The sequence below is a fragment of the Xiphophorus hellerii genome, chromosome 20 (genome assembly GCF_003331165.1).
Source record: "Xiphophorus hellerii strain 12219 chromosome 20, Xiphophorus_hellerii-4.1, whole genome shotgun sequence".
NCBI lineage: Eukaryota > Metazoa > Chordata > Actinopteri > Cyprinodontiformes > Poeciliidae > Xiphophorus > Xiphophorus hellerii.
In genome coordinates this window covers 33745714-33766535 of record NC_045691.1, presented here as the reverse complement: position 1 = coordinate 33766535, position 20822 = coordinate 33745714, and the positions used below count along the sequence as shown (strand labels likewise).

Sequence of the window (20822 nt, the reverse complement as noted above, 5' to 3'; positions counted from 1 at the left end):
ATTAAAATTTTATGTGATAGAGCAACACAAAGCAGTGTTTAACTATGAGGTAAAAGGATGTGAGTTGTTACGGCCCAAGGCTTTTCTTCTGGGTCTCTAATTGGTGCTGCTTGGAAATGGAGGCAGCTGGCCAGTGTCTCCAGAATGACATCAGATCCAGCTTAAGACGCACCATTCTTTCTCCCTAACCCCGCCCATTCTTTCTGTCTCTTTGCCAATCTCTCCTCTTTCTCCCTCTCCTCTCCAGCCAGTTATGATTTTTGTTAAATAAATCTAATTTTAACTTATCCCATGCGTTGCTTCCCTTTAATTTGTTATGGTTCCAGAGCCAGACCATAACAGTTTTCTAGAGTTTTGTAGAAATAAACTCTGTAAAATGTGATGTCCAGTTTTAATTATCGAAGCACCTTTGTGCTGTAATGAAAGCCGCAAATTAGTGTAACTAGAGTGGCACTAATATGCAACTTTGGGCTGGTATGGACCTGACTGTTCCTCATGATGCTGTTTGTTCTCTAACGTTCTCTAAGGCTACATTCACCTGGCAGGCAAATATGACCCAAATCAAAATTTTTACCCATATTTGACTTTTTCATTCCAGCCTGAAGGGCTGAGTTCTGATCTTTTCACTCCCCCAAAAATCCAAATTGTGCCACTTCTAGATGAAGTCCGTCAGTGAAGTGCATCACATCCCACCACTCTTAGCTCCGACTGCGCACCCAAACAGACAAAACAGACAAAGGTTTTAGTCAAAGCTCCAAAAATAGCCATTGCTTTTATTTACGCTTTCTTTTAGTTAGCGTGCTACGTTCTTCTTTTGCATATGCAGCTTGCTCTGACTGTTGATAAAAAGTCTGTCTGGTTGCATTTAATGAATAGTATAAACTACAACGCAACAAAAAAAAGTTACATTTGAGATCCTCACAGATGAGCAACTGGACTCTGTTTACTGTACTTCAGTGTTTATGCATCAACAATCTGGAACAAGCTTCCTGTTCAGTGTAAAGGCATGTTTGCATTTAACTTAGAGGAAAATGAATAAAGCAGAAATGTACGCTACACCTTTCAGGTTTATATACTCTGTAAAAGCGAACAAATATTATTCCATCCATATCTTAAATATTAACTACTTTGCACAGGTGGATTGCATCATATCCATAATACAGTATATGCGTAATACGACACACATTAAACTGAAGACAGAAGAAGAGAAAAAGAACAAAAAAGGATGATTTAAAGTGGCAGTATTTGGTCTTTTCCAAAGAATTCTGTTTACATCAAATATGACTTTAAAGAAGTTTTACTTCCCAATTTAACGCCTTGAAATTGGGCCTCTGGCTCTTTAGGAAAACTCCGCCCTCAGGAATGATCACAACATGCCTCCTCCTTTAACCCTTTAACAATGTTTTTACTAGCGTTTCACTGAGAAGTAACTTCTATAATGAGCTCAGCAAATGTGGGGTTCCACCAGGTGTTTGCTAATTGCTGCTGGCCAGTAATTAGCAAATGGAAAACCATTTGACTCCTCCAAACTAGTCAGCAGCAATGAAGATAAAAGGATTTCTCAAACATGCATGAGAGAATCAAAGCAACACTACAGATATGTTTTTGTTTAGGTAATAACATTATAACATGATGTAAAGCTAAAAAAGTCAATTTTACTTGATACTGCCTCTTTAAATCTAACATACAAGCTTCAGAGAAATGTTCCATTATCATAGTATGCAAGAAATATCTCTCCATGAGTCATACCTCATATCCAAGAATTCTTTCTGGGAGGGAAGGGAGAGTTTCCCAGATCACTTCAATCTCTGCTGCTGACAAACTCCGGGCCCTCACCCTCTTAGGAGCCACACTGGGGACTGCAGGAACAGAGCAGAAACGGCAGTGAGGATCCCAGAGCCTCATCCAACACCATCAAACACACTAATAGCAAAAAGAAGGGAAGGCGTTGAAAAGGCCTGTAGTTCTCACCGAGAAGCTATTTCCTGAGCTTTCTTTTTAATGGGATCTGTGACTGACATAAGGGAAGACTATCTGCCCAGCAAATTCAATTAACGGGATACCTCCCTGACAGCGCCGTGTGGTAAGTGTCTGCAAGGATTTCCTGTAATCTACCAGCAAGATAACTAATATCAAGTTGACATTCAGCGCTTTCAGAGAGAGGGAGGGTGGGAGGAGGGAAATAACAGCAGACGGAAAAAAAAATCATCACTATTCAAGGTCTCCATCGTAAGGAGAGAGAGAGATTACGGCTTGTTTTCCGGCATACCGTCTTCTGCTGAGTACACCGTGGCTATGGAGCTGAACGGCCCTTCCCCTCGATTGTTGTAGGCCGCCACCTTGATGTCGAACGGCGAGAAGGGCGGGATGGTGTCATTGCGAAGCACATAGCGAGACACGGCGGGCGCAGAGACCACCGCTCGCGTCCACGTGACCGCACCAGCTGACCTGAAGGCCACAATGTAGCCAAAGCCGTCGCCATTCTGCAGTTCCTCAGGCAGAGGCTGGGAGTGAAACACAAAACTATAGTGATATTAAAACGCATACAGGCAAAAGAAACAGACTAGGCCTCGTCTCTGGGGCTTTTAGGGGAACAGATATATCCCCACTTCCTCCGTCTGTCTCCTCGGTAACCTTTTTACCTTATCTTTTCCTCCTGTGTGATTTGGTAATTGTAGCTAAAGTGCAAAGCCCTTCAGAAGGAAGTGCTCTCTTTTTGGAGAGCTCTCTGTAGCTGAGCCAGATGAGGGGTGTCTCCCCTCTAATGTAGGTCATAAAATTGCTCCACTCAATTCTGCACAATTAAGCAAAACCATTACTTGCCAACAGAGAGAAGCGTAAAAAATGTGACAGATGACTTACCTCCCATGTTATCACTAATTCAGACTTTGTGCCGCCACCACCTCCAACATCAGTGGGAGCTGTATCAGGAACTAAGAGGTAAAATCCCAAAGAGGGAAGCAATTAGAACGCAGTTTACAAAGCTCCACGGAAAACCTGAAATGCACACGCAGCCCTATGTCGAGGCAGCCGGAGACAAATACTCCGGCAATCCTTCCACTGAATTCCGAATTACAGACGTTAGCCAAATGTCACGGTGCAAGCCCAGCAAGCCAACATTCATAATATCTTTCCATGACATTTTGACTCAGTTCACTATGTTCCTATTCCCATTTGCCTGTTTGCGCAATGTAGCATGTTTTGGGGGGTAGGGGGAAATGACCACTCAGTCTGTATGAGCAGCTCTGCTTTAGTAACCTCTGTTAGAATTGGATTACTATCGGTGTTTTTTTCAAGCGGGGTTGAATGAAAAACACGTTTTTTATTGGATTTCCTGTTTCCTGCACTCTGGTTTCCCTTGTCTCTAACTTCGAGGTCACCTTTAGGGGTCTTGCACTGCAATACTTCTTGTTCAAGTTAAGTCTGTGTTGCTCAAGGTCTAAAATACTGAGAATGATGGAACAGATCTGCAAATTTCAGCTTTTTTTGGAGTGAGGTGTAGGGTTACAACCTAGATACATAAGAGTGTGTTGGACTGATTGCAGTTTAGTGCATAGTTTGTAATCTGTGAAACCTTTACACTGTTTATAAAAACAATAAATGGAAAATAATATTTCTAAGATCTAGTTTTGTCAGAAACTAATACGATGCATCATCTCATGAGCTGGATGTGTCACACTGTAATTTGTCAAAGTGACAAATTAGATGTAATTAAACCTAGTTAGTGTCTGCTGAACTGCTGTTAAATGTCAGCAGATAAAGTCATTACCTGCTATAATATTGATACCATCATGTTTTTTTCTACAAACTAACTCTTAAAGGGGAGGTATCAATGTTTTCCAAGCTAATGGAGCCATTTTATAGCACAGTGAAATAACTGTTAGTTGTAAAAATCCTAAATATATTTCAAAATGACTTAAAAAATATCTTGTAATTGGGCCTGTGGTTCTTTAAGAAACTCCTACTCTTTCTGATACTCCGCCTTCAGGAAATCATCACAACATGGCTTCTCTATTAACCCTTTAACAACATTTTTACCAGGCATTTTGCACAGCTGAATGGTTGCCACAAACATGCAACAAAGGATCAAGACAACACTCTACGTATGTTTGGACATTATAACATGGTGTAAAGCTAAAACATAACAATTTTACATAATACTGCCCCTTTAGGCAGACTACTCTTTCTGTTTCCTGTTGTTTAATTCGGTAAACATAAACTGTAACCGGTTATTTACCAATTATTTACCATAAGCAGTAAGGTTAGGGTTTCTAAAGAAAAATGTTTATCTTAATCAGACAATGTTATACTGCTTTGGAGTGTAAAATACAAACTCCACCCTCCAGCTCTGACAGCTGTTTAAACAGACCAATGGACTGACAGCGCTGTGTGCTTCAACAACATGCAGAGTGGATGGAGGAACTAAAGGGTTGTTGTGTGAAGCTCTGACTGACAGGAACATTTTCCCTTTAACTTGGCGTTTCAAGACAACTGATGACCTTTCACTTCTCCCTCTACCTCTCTTGTGGGTTTATAGTTGTAGCAGGTCATTAATTTTTTATTTGATACTCTGTTGTTGGTTCTTCTTTGAAGTTTAAGGTTAATGTTAATGGCTTTCTACAAATGTCATAATAGTTTGTATGTGCTAAAATATTTCTAAAAGTAAATTTAGCATCTCAAATGTTTTTTTGGAACTGCTGTTAAATATTTTTCTCTTTGTCAAGAAGGTGTCACTGCTCTGTTTAACCAAGCAGGGTAATAATTAGGTGCTATTTATTATTATTTGCACTAACCTCTCAATTCTTCTAGACTTGAAAATGATTTTAAAAAATTCCCATATTTTTACAGATGTCTTAAACCAGAGAAGGAACTCTAACTTTATCATACACATTTAGAAAACATCTTTGGTTCTTCTCTAAAGTATAAGTCCCAAATTTTCATACACTTGCCTTCAGAAAAAAACATATACTCACACACGCTGTCTCTGACTAAAATTTGACTAAAATATGCAAACACCCAATCTGAATTGAATCTGGATGGAAGATAGTTTTACATACTAGCATCTTCTGTTCTGGTCTTGGCCGAAGCTGGACTTGGCTCTCCGAGGCCCACAACATTCCGGGCCACCACCCTGAACTCGTACTCCACCCAGGCATTCAGACCGACCACAGTGGCAGTTAGCATGTTGCCATTGACAACCTCCGGGACTGAAAAAAAAGAAAAAAAATGTAATTTGAAAGAAAAATAAAAAATGCCTTGTAGGTTATCCTGCAATAGTCAGCCCCGCCCACTCCTCACTACTCCCCAGGGCTGCCTACTGACCAGTTCTCCGTCTAACAGGTCCGGAAAATCTCTGAGTCCTGGGTATTACCCTAAGAGTACTCTATAAGAGATAATCTATTTAAACTGGTAGCGAAAGTGACTCGTCTAGCTCTAACTACCTCCAATCCAGAAGTTATGACCCTTTACAGTTAAGAAACAATCAGCTGAGTAGCCCTCACAGCTGCATAATTCCAATAACCACTTCTGTTAACGGTAGCCCACTTTCTAAATCATAACTTGCACTTGGAACCGGCTAGATTATGTTTAGTGACTTAGATGTAAGTCCCAGGGTCATTATTTACTCTCACCAAAGGAAATTATGAAGCCTCCTATTTACTGGAATCATGTACATTAGTTTTTCCTTGATTAAAAGAACTGGACAAAGATTAAATGACTCTATTAATTCCAATGTCCACCAACCTCATTAGAATTTTGTAGTATAAATTTATTAAGCAAGCTTAAGCAGGGATATGCGACATACAAATCAATTATCAATCGTATATAGATCAAAAACAGTGTAATAAAATTTACATGTACAATCATACTACTCTGTCTCCTTTCCCTAAGAGTTAAGTCGCAAGTTCTGAAATAGAATTTCAATGAGCAGATTCAACTCATACCCATAAGATGGTGGATCTTTTGGCAACAGGAATTTCTTGCGTCCTTGGTTGAGGTCTTTGCCTGGTGTGGAAAAACCCTCCTCAGAAAGGAAGCAAAGCAGAAAGGGTCTGAATCCTCTTGCAAAACCCAGTTCTTTATCCCTGAGGGACCTTTGTCCTTCCTCCAAGTCTTGTTGCAGAGTTTGAAAATGCTGGGTTGAGACGAGACCAGCGGTCGAATAAAGAACCAGAGATGGGGCGATGGGACCCAGTCCTTTGTTAGCGGTGTGAAGTCCGAGCTTCCCCGTGGTTCTGAAGTGTGGTCCGTAGCTTAATCTGCTCCTCTGTGAGTTGTTTCTCCTTCTGCGCCGCCGGACTGGGAACGGTTGGTTCCTCTTTTCAGCCCCTTTTTATGCCTCTCCTCACCATGTGTGTGTATGGGAAGGTTTGGCCTACGTGACTTCCTTCACGGCCGCTGTGTCTCATGAAAAAGTCCCCCCCATTTCTCAACCTGCCTGCTGACCACAGTGGAAGTTCCCGTACTTCCCCTTTCTTCCTGTGCTTCTTGGCCATCTGTTCAGAACTGCTTGCGACATTTCCTGTTTTCAGGGCTGTACTGCACATTCGTCTTTTCTATATTCTATAACTCACTTTATCTATTAAAACTCAGTAAACACATTCAACCTCTTGTTAAATTGATTTCAGATGATTATAACTTCATATTCATTGACAATCCATCACATTTTTTCCATACATCACATCTTGTCCTTGTTGTTAATCATTAACATAATCATTACATATTTAAATCATTACAGATCATTAATCAGAGATTCTTTGCAGAAAGTTATTGAGTGATTACTTATATTCATGTTATTCAGACTTATTCAACTTAATTAGCTTTTAATCAAACTACAGGATTACTTTATTTCTTCCAAGCCATTATGCATCTTTTTCTGCGTGTGCCTGGAAAGATCTCATACCCTTATGCCAGTTTTCTTGACACCCCCTCCATGAGATCGGACGGTGCTGCGCAGAAAACACAGAGTCCAGAGTCAAAAGAGATCAAGTCCATCACCACAAGTGGCAGTGAGGATGTCCCGCTCATAGCAGGTAACCGGAGACGATGAAGGTGTCCAGGAATCCACAACCTCATACTCCGACAGATTGGATGGCGGAGAAAGCCAGTGTTCTGCACCCAAATCGTTGTCGAGGGTAGTTTCACCTGAGACGGAAAGGGTGGAACGCTCCAGCGGAGGCTGCAGAGGCGAAGGCAAGTCCATGCCAAAGTCTGGCAGCGCGGACGGGTTGTTGCAGTAGCCTTCCAATTCTGCCAGCAGATTCTGGAAATCCATATCACTTGGTGATGGAGATGAAGGGGAAAGGATGTCCTCAGTCTGGCATGCTTGGGGAGATGAACTGAGGTTCTCAGTTTGGGTACCTCTCTCGTTAGTCGCACTGCTGGTTTGGCATCCGACGTCGATAAACAAATCTGGAGACCCGGGACGTGTAGGCGGAAGGTAGTCGCCCACCGCCACAAGTCGGCCGTCCAACAGATGTAAAGTTGGGAGGCATTGCCGAGTAATTTGGTGTGCCCATAACTTATGAATCACGGGCAGCCGTAGTCCCGTATACAACGGAGATGTTGTGAAGTCGTCGTCGTCTAGGCCAAACGCAGAGGTCCACACGATTTTGTGCACCCGTTCCAGGGATCTAGAGGTGGAATCCGCTATGTAGGGCAAATCCTCCAGCCCTGTGGCGCAGAGGATTGCCGTTACATTGGTAAAATTGGCGTTCACGCATTTGTGACACCAGCGGGAAGACGATGCAACCCAAATGAATCCATAAGATTCTGCAGTTATTCCACACCCCACACAGCAGGTTGATGCCTGAGGAGAAACAGTAACCCAGGTAACTTCATGATCAGTGGTTATTGATTAACTACATGTACTTACAACGACGAAAATGCAAAAGCGAAAGCTGAGAGAGTAGGCTGGTTTAAGCCCGTGAGCCGGCGTATTTTGCGAGCCAAGGTGAATTAATCACAGGAGCCGGAATGTCATGATCCGGAGCGGGTTCACCTCGATCATAGACATGAGCTGAATCATGGAATATTGCCGCGTAGGTCATCAGCCATACAACAATGGCTAGGTCCGAGGTCTCACGGAGCCAGTAGAGGACCACCAGGATCCCCCAAACCGTTGCCCAAAGAGCCAGAATTATCCATTTCTGCATCCAAATTCGCCTTCCCCGACCCTTGATAGACAAGGCCTGGCGCGCTAAATAGATGAGGATAGATACTGCGAATAGCCCTTCTAGAATAGCTGTGAGGATCTTAAATGGGGCGGTTCGTGTGGCTTGTATGCCCCCAAGGACCAATTCCAATATCAGGGCTGTGGTATCGGTGATGAGCCATAGGCAAACCACAACACCCCTGCGCCAATTAATGCGGGTACGGCCCATCAGGTAACAAGCGAAAAGGGATGAAGCCAACCCCCATTTGTGGAGAACGATGGGACGGAGGATCAGCTTGGCATATCCTTGTAGCGCGACAAAGATCCTCATAGGGTGTTCCTTAGGCCAAGGACCGGTGTGGCAGAAGACTACCCAGGCCAGGGTAATCCCTAAATGCTCAAGGGTACTCACTTGAATCGGTGCAAAAAGTGAGTTAGGATTGGACGGGTTGATTGAAGAGTTAGTCGAAGAGTTGGTGTCGGTGTCCATGATGTCCGATGATGGTTGCTCTGGATCAGGTCTTCTCGGCAGCTGCGGTGAAGGTTGAATGGCTCGCAGGCACACGGCAGCTCTCTCTTATGCAGAAGTAGGCTCCTCCTTCGGGGGAAGGGGCTGGTAGTTCCTCTTTTTACAACGACACAGTGCTTTTAGCCACGCCTCCAGGACGATTTTACCGATGATCAACGCCACAGCGACGCCCAGGAGGCCCAAGAGGTATGGCCACAGCAGACTCAAAGCACTCATCAACCATTGTTCAACAATGTTGAGGCCCTCTTCCACCACATGAGCAACTTCTTCCGCAACCTCAGAAATAGCGGCCACCAATGTTGCCCCCATAGTCTCGTACCAGTAACAATCATGTTGATCAGGGCCTTCGCCACATTGCTGCCAATTCTCCGTAGTGGTGGAGCAGGTGAGATTGGAATACAAAAGGTTAGGTCCTACCCAGTCAAACCCTGAGTCTATGTTGCCATCACACAGACTTTTACGGAAAGCATGTCCTTCCGCGATGGCCATAAGGGAGTCTGGGATGAACGGAACAGGGAGACCAAGTATACTCTTGCGCTTCTGGAGATGATATCCTAGAATTGCATCGGTGCAGGTCCGTCCGCTCACTATCGCCCTTCGCCATGTTCCATTGAACTTTCGCCAAGTAACCTCAGAAGAGTGAGTGTCATACACATCTGCATAGTGGTCCTTGCAGTAACTTTCCCAACCTCGGAGCTCTCCGCAGGGTCGTCTGGCCAAACCTATTACACATTCAAGGATATTTCTGGTGTTATTTTTACAGGTCATGCGCCAAGGTCTTGGGCTGACGTAACTGTCCGGTCTCCAAAAAATCGTAGGCCAAATCATGCGTTCCTTAGAGTAGACCGTAGCGATGTACTGGTACTTTACCCAATAGTTTGTTGATTCTCTAAGGCATGGTGTTACCCAGGCTTCAACCTCATGTTGTTGGAGTCCCCACCACTCGTAGTCCCACTTCCGGTAGTAATCCTCGTACCAGGCTCGTAGGGCCCATTTAGCCGTAGGAGCTTTATCAGGATCAGGGCAGTTATATCTCCAGGTAGAGTGCAAAGCGTTGCCAACCTGCCAGAGGTCGCACCGTGGCGATGAGAGGGTTTTCTTCCAGCAGGTGTCATTTAGGCTCTCAAAAATTCTGTTTGCAACACACTTGTCAATTTTTGCAAAGTCCGTTTGAGGAACGGTGAGAAGGTCATCGGGAGTCGGAAGGGGTTGCGTGCGCAAGTTGGCAATGTATAGATCCGTTAATCCAGTGTGAGAACGAACTGTCCCCTCTGGGAAGTCTCCCATAAAGAACGTTTGGTCTTTGGCTATGTATGTCCACGGGAACGTGTTGTTCAGCCAGGGTTCAATTTCCGTACGGTGTGGACGTGTAGAGTGCCAAAAATCAGCCCAATACTCTTCTATGGCTGATACTATATAATTCTGTCCTACACATTTCACAAACTTGTTCCAGAGGCAAGGATTTAACCAAAGAAAGTGGTGTTTGTAACAGTGCTGTTGCTCGGCCTGATACATAAACTGTCTAGGTCCTTGTCTGATCAGGAAAGCCGTCATGTTAGTCAAATTGGCTGATGTAGGCGAAATCGTTGCATTGACTGGAAGATTACCTCGGGAGGCATTTCGGTAGGTCCAGTTCCCCGGCGGTGCAGTTGGGATGGTGTCATCCACCCTGCAATTCAGGTGATAATCTCCCCAAAACTCCTCTCGGGGAAGCCAGGCTCGACAGCCTGAGGACCTGTGTGGGGCTGGGTATACTACTTCGGTATCCCAGTACCCTTGATTTGGCAACAGTAGCAGCGACCTACAGGCCATGTTGCAATGCCATTCTGGCATACCTCGGTCTGGGTGAATCCAGTTGCATCTGACGGTCCGTCGCTCTTTGTTTTGCAGAACCCGTATCCAGCATAGCACTCCAGTCTCGAGGAGGTCGTAGTTGTAGATCTCCCAGGTACGATTCAGAAGGTCGTCCAGTGTGGAGTCGTTCAATTTGAAAGCTCGGCGTTCCACGTACTTTTTCCCGTTGTCTTTGGCGAACAGTCCGGTTCGGTTCTGGACAGAAGTTTCGTTGTCCCATGGTACAAAAATAGCCGTGGTGTTTGTGTTCCAACAATTGAAGTTGGCGTACTTGGAATGTCCGTAGGTGACTCTTGTATGCGTAAGATACCACGGTCCAACTCCGATGAAGTAGAAGATAGTAGCAAGAACAGCAGCAGCAAACAGCAGGGCAAGAAGCGTTAGCAGCCCTTTCAGGCATAGGGACTTTCCGGTTATCGTAGTCGTTTTCCGTAGCAAAGGTTCGTTAGAGGTTTCCGAGTCGTCGTCAGTGTCAGTAGAGCTGTCTGAGTCCGATGTAACATCCAGCAACTCCGGGTCTGCAGGCCGGCGTCTCATGCCGATAGCATCCATCTTGGCCAGATTAGTGCTTCTCTGGGGTCCGATGTATCAGGCTTTGCACAGATTTTCCTCAAAGCCTTGAGGTGGCCCTGGTTGGCAGGGTTCTTTCCAACCCGTCTGGTGGCCCTTCTCTGCTGCAGGGCTGTAAATATGGGAGAGGGGTAGGGTAAATCAGGCTCCAACCCCCTCCACACCCACTTCCAGTGGAACACCCTCCAGTAATCCGGCCGAGGAAACGGGCCTTGGGCGGTGCCAGTTTTCAGCGCCTGGTCATACCAGGATTCGTGTTTGTACCCTATTGGGGCAGGCACTGAAATGTAGGTGTACAATGATTGTCCATGCAGAGTTAGCCTGGTGCGGTACCCCCAGGACGACGGAGTATAAATCCTCTGGTGTGGTGGATTGGGGTAGACCCTGTCAATTTCCAATTTCAATGGAAGCTTGGTGTTATTAAATATATAACATTCTGGAGTCGTTTCCCTCTGTATTATGGTTTTCGCCATGCTTGGTGATGTGGTCCAAATGATCATGTCATTAACTGTAATTTCACAATACAGTCCTTGCAGTGGTTCAAGATAATGGGGACCCCCATTGGGTTTCCAACTTAAGTCGGGGCAGGTAACACACTCGGCAGTTCCCACAGACTGTATTGTTCAATACCGTGACCGGGGAGACGCGAAGATGTTGTAGCATCTCTGCGGTAGCCCCCTGGTGCCTTGGCTTCTCACGGCCCGGTCCTTCCCAGATGATGGGGAGATGGTGGTCTGTTAGACAAACCGGACAGTTACTCTTAGCTTTCTTCCATTCCAGCAGTTCTCTCTCCTCTGACAGGACTCCATTTTTAGCCCAATCCAATTTCTTCAGGGCTCGTCCTGCCCAAATCCCTGAAGGTGTTCTTCTAATTACAACCACCCCTTTCACGGTGGCCAGTCCGAGATAGGGTGGAATGGTACATGATTCACTGGCCATTTCACCGGCTTCTGTTTCACTTTAGTCAGGAACTGGCTTGAGCTGCTCAACTCCTTGGATCCCTTTTCTTTCCAGCAATACTGTGTTCCTGTCCAGTACTTGCTTGACGATGTCAGTTGTGTCAAACTTGGGTTTCACTGCTGCATGTACAGGTTGCTCTCTTGCTTTGACCCACACGCGCTGTCCCTCTCGGAATGGCACTCTGGGCGTCAGCTTCTCCTTTTTGTCGCTGGAGCCCCGCCCCACTTCCTTCGTGGTGAACGGCCGTTGGTTGAGTTCCATCGCGGGGGCGGGTCTTTCGGCTCTGCTTCTGTCATTCAGGGCCTGCCCTATTTCCACCGCTTGGGTGCTCCAGCTGTTGGTGTTAGCATTTTTAGCTATCCAGCTTTTCACTAACCCAATGGCTCGTTCCACCACTCCGTTAGCTTGTGGGGTGTAGGGTGGCGAGTAAACTCGCATTACTCCATACTTCTGACACCACTGGTCAACCTGTGAGTTACGGAAATGAGTCCCATTGTCCGTGCGCAGCTCTTTCGGGATTCCCAGGGCACTGCATACTTGTTCCAGCATGCCGACAACACTATTGCCGTTTGCTTTCCTGGCTGCTTTTGTAGTTACAAACCCCGACATAGAATCCACCAGCACTAAGAGGTACTTCTCACCTCTCCTTCCTGTTATCCCCATGGGACCTGCAACATCCATGCAGACTGAGCCCCAGGGGACCGTGCTTTTGATGGACAACCCATCCATCCGCTGCCCGCGGCGACCTGCGTTGTATTGACCACACACTTCACAGTCCCTTAGCACGCGTTGGACTTGTTTTACTGGGATCCAAAGATCTTGCTCCTCCAGTTCCTTACGGGTGGGTCGTACGCCTGCATGTCCAAGGGCCTCATGCACGCTCCGCACGACCTCGACCACGTATTCTTCTGGGACCTCCCGTCCTCTGGGAGTACTGTCCCACTTCTCGGTACCGACAAAGACGATCTTTCTTTGTTGGACATAACAGTCCACTTCATCATTCCCACGCCAATGAGCTCCCTCATGCGTGTGTGCTCTTTGATGCTCAACATCTATTTCCAACTGCAGTTTTAGCTCAGCAATCTTTTTCCACAAATCTTTGTGTGCCACTGGCTTGCCCTTTGCTGTCTCGAACCCATTTTCTTCCCATATGGCCAAGTCCTCTCTAAGGGCCTGAGCACAGTAGTAACTGTCGGTCACTAACCTGGCACTTTTGATTTTCCTTTTCACCAGCTCCAGCAATCCTTCCAGTACTGCCGTCACTTCTCCGGCCTGAGCACTACCGGGGGCCTTTCCTTTCTGACGGCATTTCTCTTTGCCATCCTGCTTCAGAATAAATCCCCAGTATGCTGACTGGTCGGACCCCTTCCTGGATCCATCGGTGTAAATTGTCCATTCCGGTTGTCCTGGCTTTTCAGGTGTCTCTGGTGTTCGTTTCTTACTGGTGGGTTGTGCTGGCCCAATTTCAAGCTCCGGGTCCAGCAAGATGTCCTCCCATCTTCCCCACCGAGTATTGGTTGCTTTAGTACTTTCCACAGTCCCTTTTCTTAGGTACTTGTGAACTTGGCTTTGTGTGATGACTTTAACTGGTTGTCCCTGTGCTAAATCTTTCAGCACACCCCAATAGCGAGCTAACACTGCTAGCTCTTTCTCCTCCTGCGGGTATTTCTTTTCAACAGAAGTCAGGGTGTAGCTCCACAGGGTAACCAAGCCTCCATTCTCGTTACTCACTTTGATCATGGCGTCGTCATTCTCGCAGCGGATTTCTGCCACTAGTTTTTCTGACAAACTCCTTGGCTCCAATCTCACAGCTGCTTGAATGGCCCTCCTCAGTTCCTCTAGGTTCTGTTGATTCGCCGCTGTCCAAACCCAGGGTCTTTTTCCGTCTTTCTCGTCGTCCTCACTTTTTCTCAGGCAGTGGTACAAAGGTTTAGCATACTTCTGATAATTGGGTACATGGTCTCTGACATAGTTGCACAATCCCAATATTTTCTGCAAGTCATTTTCTGACTGAGGTGGTTGAATGTTTGTCAGCTTTTCTCTGTACCCGTCCGAGAGCCCCAAGTCTGACGTGACTTCGAAACCCAGATAGTTCACTTGGAACTGTCCAAACTGACATTTCTTGAGGTTTAGTTTCAGACCTGCCTTGGTGAGGTTTTCAACCACTTTTTGTAGTCTCTCTAGGTGTTCTTCTTCTGTGTCGTCAGCGATAAAAACATCATCAATGTACACAGTTGCACCTACGTCCCCCAATACTTCCATTACTGCTGACTGGAACACATTTGGGGAGTTCTTGTATCCCTGGGGTAGCCTTTGCCACACATAGCTTTTGCCTTTGTGGGTGAACGCAGTTTTACCTTGCGATTGTCTGGCGAGGCGTAGAGAGAAAAATCCATTGGCTAGGTCGATGCATGACTTGAACTTCTTTACTCGAAGGGTTTTTAGCGCTCCCTGTGGATTGATTAGACTGGCTCGGTTCGCTATTGTTCTCCGATTCAGGGCTTTGAAGTTGATGACTGGTCTCCAACCCCCTCCAGCCGATTCAGGTTTCTTCACCGCCTGGATGGGGCTGTTGGTGATCGGGTTGAGTTCCTCTCTGATGATCTCTAGGGCACCCAGTTCCTTCACGATCTTGTCCATCTCCTCGACTGCTCCTGGGTTCAACGGGTACTGCCGAACAGGTGGATGAACCCCACCTTCGATGTGATGAACGAACTTTGGGCCCAAATCCCCACAATCGTTTTTGAACCGTGCCACCTGCGCCGTAACGATGATCTCACGCAGCTTCTCTTTCCCAGCCGGGGAGAAGTCACTCTCTTCAAGTTTCTGTTCTATCACCGTTGGTATGTCAACTGGTTTGTACCAGTCTTGCTTTTCCGATCCTGCTTGGGTCGGGCCGACTTTCACTAATCTTGCTTTCAAGCTCGTCAGCCTTCGCTCCAGTCGGCGATGTGTGCCTTTCTTTTTACTGAGTTCGTCTAAGTCTTTTACTGTGAGGAGATTGTAGGGACCTTTCACCCACACTACTCCTTTCCAGGTCCCATATGGCATTTCTTCTACTTTTCCATTAGCAAACTGAACCTTCAGGTGTCCTGCTGTTTTTAGGTCTTTGCGGGTCATAGACACCTCCGCTCCTGTGTCCACCAGGTAGGGTACTCCCTCCACTTTAGCGTAGATTTCGTCCCCTTCCCAGTAGGCATTTTCTAGAATGACCCGCGACCTGGACGCCATTACTTTGGTGACCCTCCGGCCCCGGCTTTACGGGACTCACGGAGGGCCGTCCTCTCTTCTGGGCTCAATTTCCTATACTCCTCATCTGTCAGGAACTGACCTTTTCCTGGCTGGTTTGATGAAGCCGGAGGGTTGGTCGGTTTCCCTTGTGGTCCTGGTGGTTTCTGCTGGAACGGCCGGTTCCTGAAGTTGGATGGCGGTGCTCCTTGTTGAAACGGTCTGCTCTGGAAGTTGGATGGCGGTGCTCCTTGCTGGAACGGTCTACCCTGGAAGTTAGATGGTTGTCTGATGTTAACCCTTCCAGGTGGCTTTGCCGGTTGGCTAGCCTCCTTCTTCCTTTTGTCCTCGTAGTACTGCTGTTCCAGGTCGAATCCTTGCACTGCTACATCCATCTGAGCGATTGTAGTGCTTCTTACTGGCAACTTGACGAACACGATCTCTCCTCTGCGTCCTTTGGTCACCTCACGCAGTACCTTCACATATCTCGCAGGGGAAACGGTCTGCTTAAGTGTGTGCCACAGCGGTTCCAACCGGCTTCCCTTGTCCAGCCGTCCTCTGGCTCTCTTCACCTGGGACTCTTCATCATCCATGTCCTCCAACACCAGCCTTTCATAGTTGCTCTGCGCTGAATCTGTTCCAACCATCGGGTCCGAGGTCACGCTGGTCAGCCACAACTTTTTGGCTCCCTCGTGGTTGGTGGTAGACAGCACAGTTGGCCAAACATCTTTCAGATACTCCTCATTGTTTTCGTCTGCGTTTTTACTCCTAATCACTAACCTTAGATTCTTCAGCTCGGCGTAAGCGTCCTGTCCCGTATTAGTGGCAGGTAGCTGAGCTGACACCTCTGGTTGTCTTGCCGGGATCTGCGGTCCTGGCTCCGAAGACGTCGCCTGAGGTTCCTCTTCATCAGCCGACACTTCGTCCAGCTGCTGTTGAGTTTCCCTGGAGCACTTGTAGGCGGCTTTCTTCAGTCGTCGCAGCATCACATCATACATAATTCCAATGTATGCGTTCCTGAAGTTGGTAGTCAGGGAATAGTGTGCTGTTAGGGTGGAGGAGGATGGTGTCATCAGGATGTTGGCCCATTCTCCGATTGTCGCTTCCACCTCGAGCTGCACCCGGTCTCCCAATCTGCTGGCCCATCCTGCCGGGATCTGGTACTCAGTTTGGCCGACCTCGGGTACATACGTACGCCGTCCGTCCTTAGCCTGTACTGGACCCCAGGTCACGTCTCTTGCCAGTCTTTCAGAGGATTTCTCGATGTCAAAGGTTTCCATTTCTTTCTTCTTACCCCGGTGCTGTCCTGTTCGGAGTGTCTTGTGCTCTGTCGGTGGTTGCTTCGGGTCGGAGAAGACGCTGCCGTGATCACTTTCCTCTTCTTCTTCTCCAGGATGTTCGATCTCCGGTTGCTCCTCTTCGTCCTCCGAGTCGCTGATGTCCTCATACTGTTGTTGTCGAAGAGGTTCTTTCCCAGGGGAGTTCAGCGGTCGAATCTTAGCTGGTTTCATCGGTCCTTCTTCTTTCGGGACCGTCGGCTGCTCATTCTTGACTCTTCCCGCATTGGGTTTTTTCAGTTCACCGCGGCTCTCTTCAAACGAGAACTCCTTAACGTACCTTGCTGCGGAGAACCCTGGTTCGACAGGTGCCTCCTTTATCTTTATCCTGGGTGGCTGCACGGCCTTGGCTTTACCTTTCTGGGTGGTGTTTGAAACCTCACTCTGGGGAATTTTTAAGGGATATTTCCTGATCTCTTGTGATGGATGGCTAATGCGGCATTGCTCCTCCATCTCAGCCGCCAATTGCACCCCTCGCTCAGTGCGGAGTCGATGCAGACGGGGGTCCACCACCACCACCACCTCTTTGAACACGAAGAAATGACTGTTGGTCCTGGTTATATTCACCACTCCGCTCTCTGCAATCGACCTGGCGGTGTCCCTTGGTAAGTCCGGTGATCTCAGTCCCTGCACGCTCACCATTACTCTTCTCATGCTTTCGTTGCTGGCCATCACTAGGCCCCGCTCGAGTCCGTGCCACATCTTCTTCCGATATTCTTCTAGACTCTCTCCTTTTTGGTATACTGCCAATCGGGACTAGGATTACAGCGCCATAAGGGAGACCGTAGCCTTTCATTATTATTACGTCTCCTCGAGTTGCTGGACTACAAGAGGCTTCCAGCAATCTTAAATCCGCTTTGTAACATTTTCCTGCCTGGTCCTTAAGGTTGCGACGGAAGTTTTTGTTGTGGATCTTGTATCTGTCATCGGTGAACACAACTAGTCCATCACCCTCAAGATCCCATATTCCTTCCAATAACCTGATAAATCATGGAGGCCCGGATCTGCAGTCTAATGCTGACTGGCTCCCTGATGGTATTGGGGCTAACTTCTCGGGCCATCCTTCCAGGTGTCCGATTTCTGAATCTTCTTCTTGGGGCGGCCGGGGCCCCACTGCTCCTCGTCCGATTCCTCCTCGTCCTCGTCGGAACTGCTGGCCGCTGAAGTTTTCGCAGGTGGCTGTGGAGGCCTCCTCTCCGTGCTGTGGACTCGGGGATGAAACCCGAGCTCCGGGTCCCGTTGAGGGGACCATTCCTTGGCCGCCTCCTCCATCGCTGCCCACTGCTCCTTAGTGAGACTGTCGACGAGCTGTCCCTCGGGGTCGTCCTCATTGGCCGGTGCAGGTGGGATGTCCTCGTTCCGCGATGGACCAGGTGGAGCTGAGGGACCCTCATCGTTGTCGTCGCTGCCGCTGTCGCTGCTGTTCACCGCCGTCGTTGTCGTCGCTGCCGCCCGTCAGGTCTATCAGAACCCTCGAAGGTTGCTCCCGCTGGTGAGTCGGTGTCGTGGCTCTGCTGGGCAGTCGGGACGGAGCCTCGGCCACCTCCGACCCTGCCTCTTCGAGGGCCCGCTCCTTCTTCTTGGTTTCCTTGTAGGTCAGGAGCCTCTGTAGGGCCTCCTTGCATTCTTTGTACTGACTCACACCCCTAGCGAGATGGTTCACCAGGATCCCGTCGATGCCTGCTGCCAAAGTAGCGGTTTTCACTACTCCTGTCGTACTTTTCAGAGGGGCTGTAGACAATCCGCAACTCGCCAGCCGTCCATCCCTCCAGGAGCTCGGCGAACCATTCCAGCCACTCTTTAACCTCCGGCTTCTTGGTAACTTTCACCGGGCATTTGACGACCCCCAGTCGGTGACCATTCCTAAGCCGGGAGCAGTAGTACATCTGAGTCTGTATCAAGTATTTCATTGTGTCCAGAGCAGTGTCCTGATTGTAGTGAGACTTCAAAGAACATCTTCTTATTTGTCTCAGTCCAGGATTCTAATCCATCACCGAGTAATATTAACATTACCGGTAATTGTGACAATGTGGATTGGGAAAGAAGGGATTGACGATTTTTCCCGCCTTGGCCGATGTCGCTTGCCTCTTGTTCCATTGCTGGCTTCTGTAGGGGATTCAGTTCCCCTCTTTCTTCTTCCTCACTCATAGTTGTCTTTGTCTTCGAGTCGCCTATCCCCCAAAGCCTCTCTTTGCGCTTTCGAGTAGGGATGGGTCCAGGCTGTGTTGGCTACTGGCTTCACTGTCTGGATCTGGTCATTCTATCCTCAGTAGAAGCTTTCCCTCACCTGTATGCTATACAGTTACTGCGAGGGTTGTGACTGATGGCCTTATCAGTCACCACTAACTCTCTTCCCTAAGAGTTAGAAACCCAAGTGAGCTATTCAGAGTCTCACATCTGTTTTTACTGACTTGGTGTCTTTGGGGCCCGCCTACTCAGTTGTGCGCCGCCCCACGTTGGGCGCCATGTAGGTTATCCTGCAATAGTCAGCCCCGCCCACTCCTCACTACTCCCCAGGGCTGCCTACTGACCAGTTCTCCGTCTAACAGGTCCGGAAAATCTCTGAGTCCTGGGTATTACCCTAAGAGTACTCTATAAGAGATAATCTATTTAAACTGGTGGCGAAAGTGGTTCGTCTAGCTCTAACTACCTCCAATCCAGAAGTTATGACCCTTTACAGTTAAGAAACAATCAGCTGAGTAGCCCTCGCAGCTGCATAATTCCAATAACCACTTCTGTTAACGGTAGCCCACTTTCTAAATCATAACTTGCACTTGGAATCGGCTAGATTATGTTTAGTGACTTAGATGTAAGTCCCAGGGTCATTATCTACTCTCACCAAAGGAAATTATGAAGCCTCCTATTTACTGGAATCATGTACATTAGTTTTACCTTGATTAAAAGAACTGGACAAAGATTAAATGACTCTATTAATTCCAATGTCCACCAACCTCATCAGAATTTTGTAGTATAAATTTATTAAGCAAGCTTAAGCAGGGATATGCGACATACAAATCAATTATCAATCGTATATGGATCAAAAACAGTGTAATAAAATTTACATGTACAATCATACCACTCTGTCTCCTTTCCCTAGGAGTTAAGTCGCAAGTTCTGAAATAGAATTTCAATGAGCAGATTCAACTCATACCCAGAAGATGGTGGATCTTTTGGCAACAGGAATTTCTTGCATCCTTGGTTGAGGTCTTTGCCTGGTGTGGAAAAAACCCTCCTCAGAAAGGAAGCAAAGCAGAAAGGGTCTGAATCCTTTTGCAAAACCCAGTTCTTTATCCCTGAGGGACCTTTGTCCTTCCTCCAAGTCTTGTTGCAGAGTTTGAAAAGGCTGGGTTGAGACGAGACCAGCGGTCGAATAAAGAACCAGAGATGGGGCGATGGAACCCAGTCCGTTCTTAGCGGTGTGAAGTCCGAGCTTCCCCGTGGTACTGAAGTGCGGTCCGTAGCTTAATCTGCTCCTATGTGAGTTGTTTCTCCTTCTGCGCCGCCGGACTGGGAACAGCTTGGTTCCTCTTTTCAGCCCCTTTTTATGCCTCTCCTCACCATGTGTGTGTATGGGAAGGTTTGGCCTACGTGACTTCCTTCACGGCCGCTGTGTCTCATGAAAAAGTCCCCCCCCATTTCTCAACCCGCTTGCTGACCACAGTGGAATTTCCCGTCCTTCTCCTTTCTTCCTGTGCTCCTTGGCCATCTGTTCAGAACTGCTTGCGACATTTCCTGTTTTCAGGGCTGTACTGCACATTCGTCTTCGCTATATTCTATAACTCACTTTATCTATTAAAACTCAGTAAACACATTCAACTTGTTGTTAAATTGATTTCAGATGATTATAACTTCATATTCATTGACAATAAATCACATCTTTTCCTTGTTGTTAATCATTAACATAATCATTACATATTTAAATCATTACAGATCATTAATCAGAGATGCTTTGCAGAAAGTTATTGAGTGATTACTTATATTCATGTTATTCAGACTTATTCAACTTAATTAACTTTTAATCAAACTACAGGATTACTTTATTTCTTCCAAGCCATTATGCATCTTTTTCTGCGTGTGCCTGGAAAGATCTCATACCCTTATGCCAGTTTTCTTGACAGGGGGTACAGATGATGGATATTTTTGTGTGATGTTTGATTATTTCAATGTTCTTTACTTCAAATCTGTAACGCTC

General features: G+C 47.0%; 1 protein-coding gene across 1 annotated transcript in view; it reads right to left on the bottom strand.

Moving 5' to 3' along the window:
• cntn3b (contactin 3b) overlaps positions 1 to 20822 on the bottom strand; it is a 102264-nt gene that overhangs the window by 9145 nt on the left and 72297 nt on the right. The window contains exons 15-22 of the mRNA XM_032549459.1: positions 18059 to 18361; positions 17680 to 18009; positions 17141 to 17373; positions 10593 to 10730; positions 5058 to 5250; positions 2863 to 2933; positions 2270 to 2504; positions 1750 to 1859 (exon numbers count right to left, since the gene is read on the bottom strand). Coding sequence (XP_032405350.1) covers positions 1750 to 1859; positions 2270 to 2504; positions 2863 to 2933; positions 5058 to 5250; positions 10593 to 10730; positions 17141 to 17373; positions 17680 to 18009; positions 18059 to 18361 — 1613 coding nt within the window. The remainder of the gene's footprint in view (positions 1 to 1749; positions 1860 to 2269; positions 2505 to 2862; positions 2934 to 5057; positions 5251 to 10592; positions 10731 to 17140; positions 17374 to 17679; positions 18010 to 18058; positions 18362 to 20822) is intronic.